Genomic DNA, 18,200 nt, shown 5'->3' with positions numbered 1-18,200 from the left:
CACTGAGCGATCTAGTATAGATCACTCAGTGCTCATCGTTTGCTTTGGTCTGACTTTAAACAGGCATTCAAACAACTGCTGATTGCTAAAAGTTTAAAAGTCAGTATTTGCATTGTGTCACCAGTTGGTGTGAACAGACCTTTAGGGCTCATTCAGACATATGTTTTTCGGCGTACAAGAAAATTGGTCCGATTTATTCTGATCAGATTCTGATCAAAGAGTGGTAGGAGTGTCATCCGATTTTCTCGAACGTGGAGAAGTTAAAAAAGAAATGTTTCTCTTTCCCCCATGACGGCACCATGGAGAGAGAAGGATCCGCCCTCAGGGACAGGAAACCTACAGATAAAAAAGGCGGTACCTCTCTCCCACATCAGTTGGTTTCCTGTCCCTGATGGGGAACCTACAGCATGTACCTGTAGATCGACGTGGGATGCCAAGGGCCGAACCTGTGCAGTAATAGGGAGTGGGGCTTACTGCCTCGGCTGGGTCGGGGTCATTTTCTTGCTTCCCCCGAAGCACCACCACCGGGGTCGGCGGACCTTGAGGGTGAGTGGGGAGAGGCAGTGAAGACGCAGAAGACAAGTCTGCCGATACAAAAAAAAAGATTTGTGCCTCCTACAGGTATAATGGCGGCGGTCACTAAGGAGGAGCCTCCCTCCGAGCCTTGGAGCGGTAAGTGGAGGGTGGCAGTGGCCACCGGGAACCACGGGATACAGGGCATCTGCAGGAGTCGGGGGAGGGCGCGGGACGCCAGCGGTGGCGCGCGCGCGAGCACAGCTCCCTTGAGAAGGTGAGGCGCAGTGCACTGCTGGGAAATTCGCAGTGCGCATGCGCAGGCGGCCACTTCCGGCAGCGGCGCAGGGCACCACTGGGAAGGGGTGATGACGCGGCGCCGCGTTCCAAAAATTAAAAGAGAAAAAAAAGAGAGAAGTCCATATTTAAACCCCACTAAAGGGGCAGTGGGAATCACCATGGGTGACAAGCCACGGAAGGAGGAGGGGGGCAGCAACAAATGCAAGAGCAGCGCCAGCATTCACAGCGCCAGCGAACCTCTTCCCAACAGCGCAGCAGCAGCGGTCATTCGGGATCGCGGCACAGCCAAAGTTCCACCATGGCAGCACAGCCAGAAGTGGATTCAGCGGTGGAAATAATCCCTACACCCGAGACGGTATCGCTCGTTCCACAAGGAGGGTGAGTGATCTCCGTGAAAGTCCGCTCGCTAATGTGCGGTTACTAATTAATTTCTTTCAGGGGCGTAAATGCACAGCCAAATCCAAACACACGTTATGTGCTATATGCACGGAGGAGCTACCCCCTAAGTGGCAGAATAAGCTCTGTGCGGCGTGTATAGAACAGACAATCCAGGAGGAATCCCCGAGGTTTGCTTCAGACCTCCAAACACTAATAAGGACCCAGGTCAAAGATTCCCTTAAGGGCGTTAGAACCTCAAAGAAAAAACGTAGATCCAGGCATAGGTCTCCAGAGTCCAGTGTTAGCGAGTCAGAAAGTGAACTATCTGACTCAAGTAATTCGTCATCCTCCCAATCCTCCTCATCATCCTCAGAAGGGGGACACAGCTGCTTCCCTATTGAAGAGACAGACGCCCTGGTAAAAGCCGTGAGAACAACTATGGGGCTGGTAGACGAACGCCCTAAGAAAACGGCCCAAGATTTAATGTTCAGTGGACTAGAGCAGAAAAAAACAGAGGGCTTTTCCGATAAATGAGAAAATCCACTCCCTAATTAAACGAGAATGGAAAAAGCCAGACAAGCAAGTCCTCCAAACACCCAAGACAAAATACCCCTTTGACGATCCGGCCTGCTCCCTATGGAGTAAAGCACCTAAACTAGATGTAGCGGTTGCAAAAGCTTCTAAAAAATTTGCCCGGCCCTTCGAAGACATGGGCACCCTGAAAGACCCAATGGATAAAAAAGCAGAAACTTTTTAAAAAAATGCTTGGGAAGCGGCAGGAGGGGGACTAAAGCCAGCCATAGCAGCCACGTGCACGTCACACGCCCTAATGGTCTGATTGGATCATTTAGATTCCCAAATAAGAGAAAAAGTCTCAAGAGAAACAATGCAAAGACCAGTTTCTATAATGAAAGGAGCAGCAGCTTTCCTGGCGGATGCGTCAGTGGACTCGACTAGGTGAGCAGCCTCCTTCTCAAATGCCGCGAGATGCGCCTTATGGCTAAAATGCTGGCCGGGAGACTTGCAGACAAAAACCAAATTGTGCGCAATCCCGTGTGAGGGGGAATTTTTATTTGGCTCAACACTAGTCGAAATCTTGGACAAGGCAGGGGACAAGAAAAAGTCCTTTCCCGGTTTCCCCAGTCAGTCATACAAAGAGCCTTTTCGGAACGGAAGATTTATGCGACGAAGACCCCCAAAAGGGAACAAAGAAGGATGGGAGGATAAAAGAAATAAAAACAAAGGCTTTATGTTTAACAAACCCCCCCCCCGACAACAAAAAGCCACAATGAAGGTGCCCCCCTTGGGTCGGGGGGGAAGGTTGTCCTACTTTCTCCAGGCCTGGGAGAAAATATCCGCAAGTCCGTGGATATTGAGCATAATAAAAGAAGGCCTAAGACTAAAATTCAATATCCTCCCAAACAACTCTTTTGTGATAACGTCCCAAAAGACACCACATGAGCAGCTGGCTCTTCAACAAGAAATCGCGAATCTAAGGGAGAAGGAGGTATTACAAGAAGTCCCCTACCAGGACAGAGGCAAAGGCTTCTACTCCCCTCTCTTCCTCCGCAGAAAGCCGGACGGAACATACAGGGCAATCATAAACCTAAAAAGACTGATCAAGTTCCTGGAAATTCAGCATTTCAAAATGGAGACAATAAAATCTTGTGTAAAAATGCTTCCCCCATCGTGCTTCATGGCTGTATTAGACTTGAGAGACGCATATTACCATGTACCCATTCAGAGACCACAGGAAATACCTCAGGGTGGCGGTCACGATCCAGGGGGAGATAAAACATTATCAGTTCAGAGCCCTCCCCTTCGGGCTAGCTATTGCTCCAAGAGTATTTACAAAAATAATGTCAGAAGTAATGGCCCACATAAGAGAGCAAAACACCCTGATAGTCCCATACCTGGACAATCTCTTAGTAGTAGGTGTCACTTTTCACCACTGCAAACAACAGTTGGACATGGTCATGAGATCTCTAGTGAGTCTAGGATGGATGCTGAATTTGCCCAAATCCAGACTTGTACCAAGTCAGGTACAGGAGTACTTGGGGTTAATACTAGACTCAACCAAACAGAAATGTTATCTTCTGCAGACAAAGATTCAAAAGATGGCACTGAGGGTGTCACAAATGATGGCTTCCCCAGTCACTACCCTGAGAAAAGCAATGTCTCTATTGGGATCAATGACAGCCTGCATGCCAGCGGTACAGTGGGCACAAAGCCATACTCGAGACCTACAGTGGGAAATATTAGACAGACGTTTCCTTACACGGGAATTTAGACGTGCAATTACACATCTCACCAGACACAATACATTCCTTAACATGGTGGGCAGATCCAGTCAATCTAACCAAGGAGGGTCCTTGGGCGTTACCAGCAACAAAGATCCTAACCACAGACGCAAGCCCCTGGGGGGGGGGGGGGGGGTGCACATCTAGGTAGTCAGGTGGCGCAAGGGTCCTGGACTCAGGGAAAAGTCAGCTTCCTCAAACATGAAAGAGTTGCTGGCAGTAAAACTAGCTCTCGTTCATTTTCTGGATTCACTTCGCTCCCAACACACACGGGTCTTCTCCGACAACCAGGTAGTGGTAGCATATCTAAACCACCAGGGGGGCACCAGGTCTCGAGCGCTGATGGAGGTAACAAAATCCATCTTCCACCTAGCAGAACACAATCTAGAATCCCTCCACATAAAAGGTTCGGAAAACCGAACAGCGGACTTCTTAAACAGAACACGCCTAAAACAAGGGGAGTGGGAACTAAGCCAGTTAGTCTTTAACCAGATTATGAAACTCTGGGGCCGGCCAGAAATAGACTTTTTGCGAACAGTCAGAACCGGAAGTTGGAAACCTTCTGCTCGATCGATCCCCGAGGGGGCCCAGTAGCTCTAGACGCCTTCACGATACCCTGGGATTATCAGCTGGCTTACGCTTTCCCGCCAATATCTCTCATCCCCTTAGTACTGAGGAAAATACGGGGGGGACAAAGCGATGGTAATTGTGATAGCCCCCTTCTGGCCTCGGAGAATATGGTTCTCCTGGCTGAGAAGAATGTCCGTTACAGACCCCTGGGTTCTACCAGAAACTCCAGACCTTCTATCCCAGGTACCAGGGTATCACCCCCATATAAAAAACTTACACATGACAGCTTGGCTATTGAAAGGGAACTCCTAAGCAATAGGGGATTCTCGTCAAACTTGGTATCCACGCTACTATAAAGTAGAAAGCCAGTAACCACTAAGGCATATGGGAAAGTATGGAAAAAATTCATTTTAGTATCAGGTTCTGACCCAACGGGGGAAATCCCAATAGACAGAATTCTGGAATTCCTACAGAAGGGGTTGGAAAAGGGGTTAGCTGCCAGCACCTTGAAAGTACAGGTGACGGCCTTGGGAGCTTTGTATAACCAAGACTTAGCCAAAAATCGGTGGGTTAAGAGATTCATTAGAGCCTCAAGTAGATCCAGGCCGATCCCTCTACGCACCCCCCCCCCGGGATCTAAACCTAGAGCTAAACGCAGCAACCAAATCTCCCTTCGAACCCCCGGCCGGAGGCTCCCTTAAAAATGTTGTCCCTTAAGATCTCCCTCGTAGACTTAACTTCTGCCCGTCGCATTAGTGATATGCAAGCTTTATCTGCCCACTCACCCTTCACTCAAGTACTGGATGATAGGCTGGGTCGGTTCTGAGAATTACCCTATCTCCCCAAGGTTCCGTCACAGTTTCATAGGACCCAGGAGATCTCCTTACCCTCCTTCTGTCCCAATCCCAAGAACAAAACAGAAGAGGTACTCCACACTTTAGATGTAAAAAGGTGCCTGTTCCAATACTTGATAACCACAAGGGAGTTTAGGAAGGATAGGGCTCTGTTTGTCTGCTTTCAGGGTCCACGGAAGGGTCAAAAAGCATCGAAGGCCACACTGGTGAGATGGATAAGAGAGGCCATCACCCTATCCTACTCCTCTTGCGGGGCGGCCATCCCGGAGGACGTAAGGGCCCATTCAACCATTCTACATTCTTCAGACATTACCGTCTAGACTTGACCTCCTCTTCAGATCTCACCTTTGGGAAAAGGGTTCTGGAGGCGGTGGTCCCTCCCTAGATGTACAATCTTTGTAATTCTCTCCGTTGTGCCGTCATGGGGAAAGAGAAAATCGTAGTTACTTACCGATAACGGTAATTCTCTGATCCCATGACGGCACCCGTACATCCCCTCCCTTTCACACACATGTGTGCACATTAGAGTGAATTAATTAGCTCTAGTACTTAGCCACGCGGTGCCTCTATTAAGCTTAATTTGATTAATTTTGGATTTGTTTATAACCATTTGAGTTGCAGCTGAAAATTCTGTATAATGCTCTGTAAACCAACTGATGTGGGAGAGAGGTACCGCCTTTTTCATCTGTAGGTTTCCTGTCCCTGAGGGCAGATCCCTCTCTCTCCGTGGTGCCGTCATGGGATCAGAGAAATACCGTTATCAGTAAGTAACTACGATTTTCTCCACCTTCTCTATTTTCACTGTCTGTCAAAATCGAAATGCACGCGGTCCGATTTTTTTCAGAGATTCCTTGACTTACATTGCTGATTTTGATCCAACCCTCTGATATAAATCGGACAAGTGTGATATTTTCCGTGGACCACTCAGTCTGAGGGCAAGTATCGGACAGGTGAATGGCCCCATAGATTATCTTGGCTACGAGTGTTGCCCGTGAAAACCACGAATAGCACATGTACATGAAAATCGGACTTCTGAATGAGCCCTTGCTCTTCCAGGGATTTCACACCTTTTCGAGCCTCATATTGTTCCCATGAATAGTTACGGTACTTAAAAGTATTCCCTTTAATCTTTAATTTGAACTGAAATAATGAGGTAACAGGACACACAGGACCAGGAAGCAGATTTTGTTTTGTCCAATTACTCTGCTATAATAAAAAGAAGAAAAATGGCTGTCTCTAATCTGTTAATAATAGTTATTCTTGTTAAACTTGAATTAAGTTAAAGCTGGATGTCTACACTTCACTCATCTTGATTGGCGGGTTTGTTTAAAATCCATTGTTTTGGGTTTATAGAAGCTGAAATGTTAGAATATGAAAAAAAAACATTTTAGGTATGTTTTATACAGAATATAATATTTAGATGTGCTTGATAATAGATATAATATATTTGCTTCCGCGTTATTTTTTGTCTTTAGCGTTCCCTAATTTTTCAAGACCTTAACACAACATTAAACAGGAGTAAAAACTGAGTCTTTATGGAAAGTAAAAACATAAACATAAAAGTGATAATTGCATATTTTTAGTTTCAGCCCTTTTTTTAAATCTCATTTTCTAGACCTCCCAATGTTATATTTGTACCAGATCAATGAGCTTTACTGTATAGAAATGCATAAAAGTATTTGTTGTGCTTGTGGTTTTAGTTTACTTTTTTTTTTATTTCTTACAGAATCTAATTTTGAGAAAAGGCAAACGAATGTGAAGAAGGAAGGGGATAAATATGATCTGACTTTGCCCACTTCAACAATGATGTGAAATTTCCTGCACAGCTAAATTTACAAAATATTCAAATACTTTTGGAAAACCTTAGACCTTTCTGTATCTCAAATGTTACGAACTGGTTCACTCTTCACAATGAAGCATCTTTATCTCTACCACTTTATCCTTATTGGAATGTTCATGAAACTGATCTATTCTTTTCCCTTTAGAGCGCCCCCAGTGTTCATTGTGTCTAATAGCACACTTGGTGCACCTTATACATTGGCAACCTGTACTAATAAGGAGAATGCCTACATTAGCGTGGGAACAGTTTCTCTCCACTGTACGGACTGTGTCCATGGCCATTGCCCATTTACACTCTTTGTCTCCATACCTGTGTAGACCTTCATATGGATCCTTCGCTTAACGTGGACTTGCTTTTAATGTGAATATCTACGCTCTTAGCAATCACACAGGATAATGGTGCTTTCCTTTTCTGTCTTGACTTTCAAAAGACGTTCTTAGATCAGGGATGCCGATAGGAGTATTGTATGGGCAGAATGTTTATGTCTGGTGCCAATTGTAACGTAGGCATGAGGATGTAACTGATGCCGATGTGTCCCAGTGAGATGTCTCGATCACAGCACAGGTATGCCAGGTGTAGAGCTACAATGAAAGCATTGACATGCACTTTACAAATGGTTGAAACCTGTTTTGCATTCTGAGACTGGCAAGGTTGTTGTGGCCATCTATCTCACATCTAATTGACTAACCAGTAGGGAAGAAGGCCTTGTGTCACCCTTTACTTAAATCCTGGTTTCCTGTACCATGCCTCATTGTGCACAAGTAGTTTTTTCAGTAGCAGTGGCCGCTTCTCATGCTTCCCAATAGCAGGTCCTTCATTATCCATTTCCTTAAAGTGCCTTTACAGTCACAGTCAAAGCATTTAAGTGAGGCCTGGTCTCATCCCTCCATACTGTGGCTAAACATAATGGATATTGCACTTTTTCAAATATTTTTTTTCTACAGGTGCTTCATTGTGTTCCACCTTTTCTTCATTTTAAGGTGTTTGCTAAAGATGCCTGTATTCACTTAAAATAATATTGCATATACATAGGCCCTTTTCATCACATCATGGTATGTCCCATTGATTATTTTGTAATGTAAAAACTTCATTATTTAACCAATTTGTAGAACACTCTTTTTCATCCATTGCTGCTTTTGTTGCCATTTTGCCTTTTTTTGCTTTGCTCTTTAGACTGGTATTGCTTGCAGGCAGCCTACGGGACATGAGCCCAGTGTCCGATACGTCCTGCCCAAATTCACGTTGGATATCTGGTTCACCAATGCCAAGCAAAAGGTCTTACTTGGACTCCCAAAATATCAACCATCTGTTGTGCTTGATGTCTCTAGCTTAGTCCAATGACTGTGCACATGGTTCTTCGTATACAGACTAAACTAGTTTCCTTAGTATTGTATACACTTGGCTATCTCATTCTCGATGTACCAGTGCAGGTTACATGTATATTCACACAATTTAAGCCATAACTATTTTACTGAATGTCGGAAAGGCCCTTGTTACTTTGCATTTAAAATGATTTAACCATTTCGTGATGCAGGAACCAATATGTTCATTTTTTTTAATGCCTGTTAGTAAAATGTCTATAGACAGTACAGGTGGTGTCACTAGTTTCTATTAAATTGATGGATGCTTTTCTTTACGTTGTCTTTTTATGCTTCTTCTCGAGAAGATAATGAGTATATGTTAGTTATCAGATGGTAAGACCACTACAGGGGGAAGCATTGCCACATCCAATAAGTATTGGGCATCATTTGTACCTTTTGTTATAATACACGTACTACAAACAGCCAATATATTAGACCATCTCTGTATTACCACTGGGCATAATGGAGACTATTTAATTGACTTATTTAGCCAAAATCATATGTGATCCCAAAATGCCAAACGATTTTTATAGCTAGAACTGCAAATAAATAAGAATAGAAAATAGCTATATTTTTAATATTATTTGAATCTTCATAAAAAAAGCAAAGTAGTAGATCGGCGTTCTCTCGTTTTACAGAGGTTTTTCCAATGTTAAGTTGTCAGACTTCCTGGACAGCTAGTAGATTGCTTTTAAATCGTGTTTTGCCAAAAATGAATTCCATTGCTTTTTGTGCACTGGGATGATTTGTCAAAGGAAGGTGTGCTCGCTGCAAATAAGTATAGGAAAAAATGAGAAGGGGTGATCTGTCCGTTAGCCTTTTAATGGCACCACACAGCCACTGAAGTCCAGTAGAAATAGAAAACTAGAAGGCTCGTCTAAGTGGACATAGGGATTTTATCGTCATCGAATGATGTTGCAAAACACCGTCGGCGGAGGGATGAGAGCTTTTAGAGTACCGCGTTGTGTAGTACACTTTTATCAACTGTTTATCATTTTACTGCAGCTATTTTTTTTCTTTTTTGGTACAGTATTTTTTGTTTTTTATGACCAAAACCTCAAAATAAGACAGTGAAAAGTATAAAAATGTGTATGACTTTTTACGACTGTGTCCATATATAGGTATCAATGCTTTATGCTAGCAACTTGCTATATTTTGTACTAAAAAAAATTGTCTTGGGGGCACCATACTAATGGAGTCTGTTCTGCTTCTTGAGCATTCTGATAGATGGCCGTTCTACATATACATCAATGACTAGGATAATGAAGAGTTATACACAATGTGTTACCTTCTGGTGAATGTATTCTTTGTCACATGAGGCTTTCAGTGAACAGCACATGCCAAAAACTGAAGGGTAGGATCACTTTCTATCATCATTTTAGGCCATGTGCACACGCTGTGGTTTTGCTGCGGTTCTGCTGCGGTTTTGGCCCTGCAGAACTGCAGCAGTTCCGCAGACATGGTACTTTACCATGTTAGCCTATGGGTTTTCAAAACCGCAGTGCTCACGCTGCGGTTTTTTACCTGCGGAAAAGCTGCGTTTTTTTTTCCGCAGCATGTCAATTGTTTCTGCGGATTCTGCTGCAGTTTCACACCTTTAACATAGTAGAGGTGTGAAACCGCAGGCCAAACCGCAGCAAAACCGCAGTTCACTTTACCTGCGGTTTTGTTTTACCTGTGTTTCAGCGGGAAAAAACCCGCAGGTGAATCTGCAGTGTGTGCACATAGCCTTAGAGTTGACATAAGAAATTGAGCAGCTTTATACAGAGATTGTACTTCTTACCCAGGACTGATGATGGTTCACCGCCTGTATTGTAGTCCAGAGCTTTATTCTGGTTTCTGCTAGAATTGATGTCCACGTACTGAGCATCTTGGCTGAGGTCCCATAGTGTCATTCACTGTTTTCTCATGTCTTAGAGGTGTTGTTTTTTTCTTTTTCTTCTTTTACATCATTACGGTATACTGCCTAATGTAATGACTATACGCTTAAAAAATGTATATCATCAGAGGGAGCTCGGTGTAGGTTTCTCCCAAGAAGTGAGATTGCGATAGCGAGTACATTTTATCTGCCTTTCAAATCCTAAATTGGAATCTAGTTGCCTCTATTGTTCATAATATAAAATATACCATACATGGTGATTTTTTTGTTATATTTTTGCTTTCCATTGTACAATATATGGAGTAAAACTTGAAATATGCCAGTAGGCACCTACAGTACAGTATGTCATACATCAATTTTAAAAGTGACCGTTCTCTATTCTGTAAAGGGTTTCATGAGTTGGTAGATTAATGGCGCATAGTAAACTGTTTCCAGACAGTATTATCTATCTATTTCACTTACGTTAATGAAAAGTACTTACAAGTTTTAGCATCAGCTGTGTCTTTAAATGCTTTCAGAAAATGAGACCTCGTTATCGGCAGGAATTCTGTAAATGAAATCTTGGTAGACCTTATGCTTCTAAATCTCTTCTGCGTAAGCATTTGTGCCTGTGGGCTGTTGTATAGCTGCCGATGGACCTCCAGTAGTCATCTATAAAATGCCTTAAAGGGAACCTGTCCTCACAGTTAGTATTTTAAGATAAAGGTATGGTCATAGTGGCGCTTTTATACTGATTTAATAGATACCTTTATGGAAGAATTCCGCATCCTGGTTTGTGTATAATTCACGTTAGACGTTTTCTCTTCGTACATCGTGGCTGGACTGTGGATAGGGTTTTTGGCTCTTCTGCGTTTGCACAAATTTTCTAGCGCCGCACTTGCCACTTTTGGCCCTTGCGCACATTCATCTCCCACTGGTCTGCAACAAAATGGCGTCGGGGGATCCATCTTTTCCTAGAATGTAAGTGAGACAGGTTCCTGTGAGCATGTGCAGTAGCAAGTTCTACTGCTGTGATCCGGAGATATCTACTCTTGTGTACTATCAAGCAGCTGCTCAGAAACCTAGAAAAGTCTGCTCATTCTGCCGTCTACCATACATCAGCACCCCTGGTATTTCCGGTATTGGATTGGGGTACTGACTGGGAGTGCATCTTCATAAGCATGAAGGGAAAACAGGAGCTCAGTACTGCACATGCTCACAGGCGTTGTATTAATATTTTAGGGCATTTTTTTGTCATTTTAAGGTACTACAGCTATTACGTAGACAATTTGCTATGTAAGGGTATTTAGGAGTTTGTTTATAATGACATTTTATTTCTTTTTTGTATTCACGGCGAGCCCCTTTAAGAAGCGGTTGATCAGAACTCGTTAAGCAGACCGTTCTAGTCAAGGTTTGTCCAGCATCTGTATTATCATTGTTTACGTCACATTATATTACAGAATACAAAATTATATATTTATATCTGTCACTGGCTTCTTTGACTAATACCATGCCCCTGCTACCTCCATGAAGTATTCCTTCAGGTGACTTGCGATTGCTTCCTCTGTTTTTTTCCTTTACACAGATGCCTGTTGTTGGGTCCAGATAGTCGCGTAGCTTCGAAATTCCTCCCAGAGGGTGAAAGATTAATGGTTTACTTTTCATGATTGCTGTGCAGTGTGGCAGATGAGAATTAGGCTTCTCATAATGAGACCTGCGAGAAGTCATCAGCTTATAGTCCAAGATATTTCACCGCTGATGGGAAGCCCAAGAGATAACCCTCACTGGGAGGCTAGCTTATGGATTGCGTGCTCCTTATAATAGAATTTGGCATTTTTGACTATATATATTTTTTTAGAGTATTAAAGTAACCTAATGTACAAGTAAGAAGTCATACAGTAAAAGGTATGTACCAGTCTTGAAAGACATTAACCACAAAAAACATTCCCTTATCATGACCAACCACAGTACACGTAATTTTTGCTATTATCTACTTGAGTCTCTTATTTCTTAGTACTTTGTTTTAGTGAAAGCTGGCAGCAATGGCATTTATTGACTGGGATTGTCAAATCTATTTGTATGAAGTCACAAGGATAATTACAGCTGAAAGGGTTATCCTTATGGCAACATAAGTAGCCATGACATAAAGTAGTCACAAAAGGTTTCCATGATGATCACATCCATCAGATCAGTTTCCATCAGATCTATGGGAATACTTATATACTGGGCTGGTCTTGAATAACAAGACAAGCATCATGTGTGGTCATGTACAACTCGCTGTTGGAGCTTCCGCTTTACCGTGGATACTGGATTTCTCGTTTTTTTTGCTGTAATATAAGAGAAGCATGGTTTGTAGGTGATCACTCATATCAAATCTAGCACAGGAGTCCGTTTAGAAAATGAGATAGAAATGAACTGTTACTCTTACATTGAGAGTGCCAAAAGCAAATGCACCTTTACTAAACAAAAAGATTTTTAATCGTGGTGCAAGGTGAGTGCTATCCCAGTTGGCCAAGATGTCCTACAAGATAATAGCTTGTCAGTCAGGATCTGGGAAGAAAATGTTTTCTGGTGCAGGAATTACTTCTGAATTAAAACCGATCACATTTTTGTTCATACTACGCTGTGGGCAGTTTTGGAGGTATGGTTGGGTTGAACAGTTTTTGGTTTTCCCGTTATATGATACATTTCAGGTGACCTGCATTGATTGCACATCTATAAAGATCATCTACTTTCATGTACAGAATGATTACCAGACTTAGGAAAGTTAAAGGGAACCTTTCACATTGAATAACGCTATTGACCTGCCATTATAGGGTTAATGGCAGGAATAAATTAAAAGGTTCCTGGCTGCTGTACTTAAAATACTGCCCCCATTTAGAAAATTAAATTTATTCCTCCTGAAAGCAGCTGACTTTCAGTCATACAGGCGTGATGCGTGACTTCAGTCACCATTCTCTTCACAGTGAGTTGCGGCTGTAAGCACACCCCGGCACTTTGACAGGCGACTCTGTACTACATCTATTCACAGCGAGCTGTCAACCACAGTCGCCGCTTGACTGTAGCAGTACCGCCATGCCTCTATGACTGAAAGCCGACTGCTGCCTGAAAGAATAAACTTCATTTTCTCCTGGGTTCCACGCTTTCAGTATAGCGGCCGGACACCTTCCTTAATGCTGTTAATCTACAGATTCACCCCACATTTGCAGATTCATTGTATTATCCAACGTGAGAGGTTTCCTTTAAAGCAAAAGCTACACTTTCGTTTACATTTGATTCTCATCTGGAGGACTTCAAGCTGTCATACTATGTGTAATTAATTGCAAAAGGAGGTACCTTTTCATGGTTAGATAATGTATACAGTACAGCAAATTATGCTCACGCTAAACTTTGCAACAGGTCCTGAAAAAATTGGATATATGTTGAGTATTTACCTATTGAGGTGATTGTCAGAAATAAATTGAAACATGCACATTCGAAAGCTGTAGAAACTGGAAGCACAGTCAACAAATGGGATGGGAAAAGTGGTAAGAATCCGGAGAAAAAACATGATGGGGACATTACGCTATTTTTTGGTTGTTTTTTTTACAGGCACAAAATGTGGTTTTTAAAATTAGGACATTGAGGTTGGAAACACCTTTTTAGATTCCTTAGATCCTAATGGACAATTTTCATGTTGCAATAATCAAAACTTGATTTGAATGGGAAAACTGGTTTAATTTGGTCTTTCGATTTTTCATAGAAAAAGGTAATAGATCACATTGATGATGTCAGGGATATTGGACCATGACTAATTTAAGGAACGCTTGAGCCCTTTGTAGCCGATTGATTCTTTCTAGATCAGTCTAATCTCATATTGTCCTCTCGACTGTCTGACAAGATTATTTTTTACTTCCTTGAGGCTATGTGCACACGTTGCAGAATTGCTGCGGAAATTTCTGTGGGAATTCCGCAACCACCTGCCGCAGGAAATGTGCTAGAATTCTGCATGCGTAATTCCCGCGTATTTCCGGCGATAAATTAGCATTTTGCAAGCGTAATTAGCTTGCAGAATGCTAGCGTTTTCCAAGCGATCTGTAGCATTGCTTGGAAAACTGATTGACAGGTTGGTCACACTAGTCAAATATAGTGTTTCACAAATGTGACCAACGTTTTACTATTGAGGCTGTCTATGCAGCATCAGTAGTAAAAAGATATAAAGTTAAAAATAATTTAAAAAAAAAAATCGTGATATTCTTACATTCCGGCGTCCCACGCAGCGTTCCCGATCCTTGCGATGCTCCCGGCAAGTCTCGTTCACAGCGATGCCTTGCGACAATGACATTTGATGACGTAGCGGTCTCGCAAGACTGCTACGGCACCGCGAGACCGCGACTTCATCAAAGGTCATTGTCACAAGGCATCGCTGGGAACGGGAGTTGGCGGGAGCATCGCTGAGGCCTGGGAACGCTCGGGGACGCCGGAAGGTGAGTAAAACACCGTTTTTTATTTTAATTCTTTTTTTTTTTTTTTACAGGGATATGGTACCCAGGGCCTGGAGGACAGTCTCCTCTGCTCCGGATCCTGGGTACCATCCGCACATTTTCCGCTTACTTTGCGCATGGTGGCCATGGCCACATGCGGAAAGTAAGCGGAACAATGCATTCCTGTGTGTTCGGAATTCCCGTGATTCTTCACAAAGAACGAGCCTGCTGCGTATTTTTCTGCGATGCGATTCCGCCGCGGAAAAATACACAGCATTAGCACAGCATGTGCGGAATGCCATTGAATACAATAGGCTGCTTATTTTATGCGTTTTCGCAGTGTTTACACCACGTTTTCGCGGCTTAAAAAAGCAGCAAAAACGCATAAAATCCGCTGGAATTCCGGACGTGTGGGCACAGCCTTGAAACCCACATTTTGTTATTTCTTATTGCTCGTCTTGATAGCCGATGAGCACAGATCTGTGTTTTTTGTTACTAAAAATTTTAAAACCTTGAGAAAGGTGAGGCACTGAAAAGCACTTCATCTTTACAGATTGACCACCATACTTTTGTAGGCTGAGCCTCCAGCATCTCTGGATGTATGACAGGAATCCTTCCAGACACTGATCTTTACTTGAAACTATCTTTTACTAGATATAAGAAACGTGGTGTTTTTCTCAAGAATAATGTTCAATCCATTAGTTTTTGTGCCTCCAATGTCTTTGTCCAGTTTCTAAAGTCCCCAAAACCTCAAGTGGACATTGTGGTTCAATAGTGGCATATTCTTTATTGTAGTCTTACTCTTATGTACTATGATTTTCTTAAGACAATGTAAAATATCATACAAGAGTTCAGCAGATGGTTTTGGTTCTGAGGAATTTTTTTTTTTTTACTAGAGTTAATTCATGATCTTTCGTTCTTAATATGTGTCAAACTGAAATGTTTCATACTAGGGTGTCTTAGGTATATGCCCAGATGGTTCATTCAGTCATAGAAAATAAATAGATACAGATGCCACATCTGTTTACTCTGTCTCAAGCAAACAACGAAGGTGGTCTGTCACAAAGAATAACCGATGAAGTATATATATATATATATATATATATATATATACACACACACACCGACTTTTAAGAATTTTTTTTATGACTTATGAAGTATTGTACCAGAGTATTAGTTGAATTGTAATATTGATAATTGCTATCCTTTAAAAGGAATACATTTGAGATGTCCTCAATCTGATGTGAAATGTGTAAATGTTAATGACAAGCTTTGTGTTAATTACATTTACTGTTAAAACAGGAAAAAGATGAAAAATGATTGCCTTTTTGACCACATCGATTATGTAATCCATGTACAATTGTCAAACAATGTGACATTAAAGAATAGTTTACATATAGAAATATTGATGTCTGTGATTTTTTTTTTTTTGCATTTTTAAGGTCTGATAGGACTCTGCTTAATGGACAGCATTTTTCCGCATTCTCATCACGTTTTTGATCTTGCTAGAGACAAACCTTCTGAACAACTGTAAGGAAGCCCTATTGGTTATGAGAAAAACCCCATAAAACCTGACCGTAGATGGCAATTATTTGAGAAAAGTCTTATAATATAATTCCTTTAGTATTAGAGGGACACAGGTTTTACCTTCTCTTTTCCAGAGTGGGTACAGAATCTAATTCTCTTCTCTTGAGAAATGGCAAATGTGATGGGGAAACTTATTCCATACATCATCTGAATGGTAAATTGTAGTCTTGTTTTCAGATCTGGCAGAATTTGGCCTGTTTTGTCTGCTCACTGATCCATAGAATATAACGCTTATCTTTAAGATCTGCTAATCATTAAGGGTTAAAGGGAACCTGTCATCTGTTTTGGCCGCTATAATATGTGGCCACCGCCTTTCAGGGCTTATCTGCAGCATTCTATAATGCTGTAGATAAGCCCCCGGTCCGACCTGCAAGATAAGAAAAATGAGTTTTATTATACTCACCTGGGGGGGAGGCGGTCCTGTCCAATGGGTGTCGTAGGTCCGAGTCTGGCGCCTCCCATCTTCTTGCGACGCTGCCCTCCTGCTTGCTTCATCGTTCCCCAGCATCGCGCTCCTCCGCAGGCGTAGTTCTCTGCCCTGTTGAGGGCAGAGCAAAGTACTGCAGTGCGCAGGTGCTGAACCTCTCTGACCTTTCCCAGTGCTTGCGCACTGCAGTACTTGACTCTGCCCTCAACAGGGCAGACAAGTACGCCTGCCCAGGAGCGCGATGCAGTGAGCAAGGAAGCAAGCAGGTGGGCGGCGTTGCAAGAAGATGGGAGGCACCGATCCGAACCTGTGACACCCATCGGTCGGGACCCCCCCCCTTCCCCGGTGAGTATAATAAAAGTTATTTTTCTTATCTTTCAGGTCGGATCAAGGGCTTATCTACAGCATTATAGAATGCTGTAGATAAGCCCTGAAAGGCCGTGGCTGCATATTATAGCGGCCAAAACAGGTGACAGGTTCCCTTTAATGAAACTCAATCCTTAAGTGCCTACAACTTGTCACTTTTTAAAGATTTCCCTTAACGAGAGTAAAAAAAAAAAAAGTCTGTCATTGACACTAATTCTCAGTTCGTAACATGTTGGTGTCTCTTAATGTTAGTCTGCAAGTGCACTCAAGTTGAGGTATATTGCTGTACTTGTTTAGCGTAACTTTAAGGCTAGTTTCACACTAGCATTCAGCATAGCTGCGGTGGGCTGCGTAGTTCCTCCATTAAGCCCAGCCCACTGCCGCACCTCTTCCTTCAGCTCAGCCTACGTCTACATGCATCCTGCGTACCCTATCTTTGACATTGGGTATGCAGGCTATGCGGATGTATGCAGATGCCTCCGCATGCGTCGTTTTGATGCTGCGCTGAACTTCCTCATATGCAACATGTTGCATTTTGTTGTGGTCGGCGCAGCGTCAAAATGACGCATGCGGCGGCATCCGCATGGCCTGCTTACCCAATGTTAAAGATGGGGTACGCAGGACACATGGAGACGTAGGCGGAGCTGAAGGAAGAGGTGCGGCAGTGGGCGGGCTTAATGGAGGAACTACGCAGCCCTCCACAGCACTGCCCAACGCAAGTGTGAAACTAGCCTAAGTGCTTCTCAAATAAAGGTGTGTTAAGCAGTCTTTATATACTTGATAACTTTTTCCTACTTTGTTTTTGAGAAGATAAACTATGGTCAACTGTCATTGTCAGCATATTCAATCAAGAAGAAGGTTATCTAGCTTTTAATGCCTACTTAAAAATGACAACTGATATGGCTGTAAAAACAAACAAGACTGATGTAATAAAACCTAGTATTACCTTTTCCTAAGATGGTCATTTTCATATATCATCCTTAAATTGTTGAAATGAACTGGTAAACTAACAGCTTGATCATCTTCCCTTCATCCTAGATGGGATTTATATCCGACACTAGCTGTCTCGTTAGAGTTGCAGCGTTACCTAATATACAGTACGCTGAAAAATTGTTTATGCTCTTCCATATGTTGCACGTTTTTCTCTGTAAGCAAATAGCCACTTCACAGAATACAAGAGCAGAGACTTTAGCGCTATCTGTTGGAAGTAGCAATCCTAAAAGGAAATATAATAAGTTTTATAGCGTCAATCTATTTGGCAGCACTTTACAATTTAAAGGGTACTTGTACAAGCAAAATAAAATATTACAGAGTAACACATAGTTCAACACATACCAAAAGGTGTGAGGGCCCTGCTCACAAGCTTACAACTTAGGCCGGGTT

At 42.6% G+C, this 18,200-nt stretch overlaps 1 protein-coding gene across 2 annotated transcripts in view; it reads left to right on the top strand.

Annotated features, from left to right (window-relative positions):
- PTPN11 (protein tyrosine phosphatase non-receptor type 11) overlaps positions 1-15,840 on the top strand; it is a 138,730-nt gene extending 122,890 nt beyond the window's left edge. For both annotated transcript variants that reach the window (XM_073562472.1, XM_073562423.1), the window contains one exon: positions 6,642-15,840. In XM_073562472.1, coding sequence (XP_073418573.1) covers positions 6,642-6,648 — 7 coding nt within the window. In that variant the 3' untranslated portion in view covers positions 6,649-15,840. The remainder of the gene's footprint in view (positions 1-6,641) is intronic.
- The last annotated feature ends 2,360 nt before the right edge of the window (positions 15,841-18,200 follow it).

The sequence above is a fragment of the Dendrobates tinctorius genome, unplaced genomic scaffold, assembly GCF_039654945.1.
Source record: "Dendrobates tinctorius isolate UK_male_01 unplaced genomic scaffold, ASM3965494v1 ptg000003l, whole genome shotgun sequence".
NCBI lineage: Eukaryota > Metazoa > Chordata > Amphibia > Anura > Dendrobatidae > Dendrobates > Dendrobates tinctorius.
Note: the sequence above shows the minus strand (reverse complement) of the source record. Positions and strands in the feature narration are given on the sequence as shown.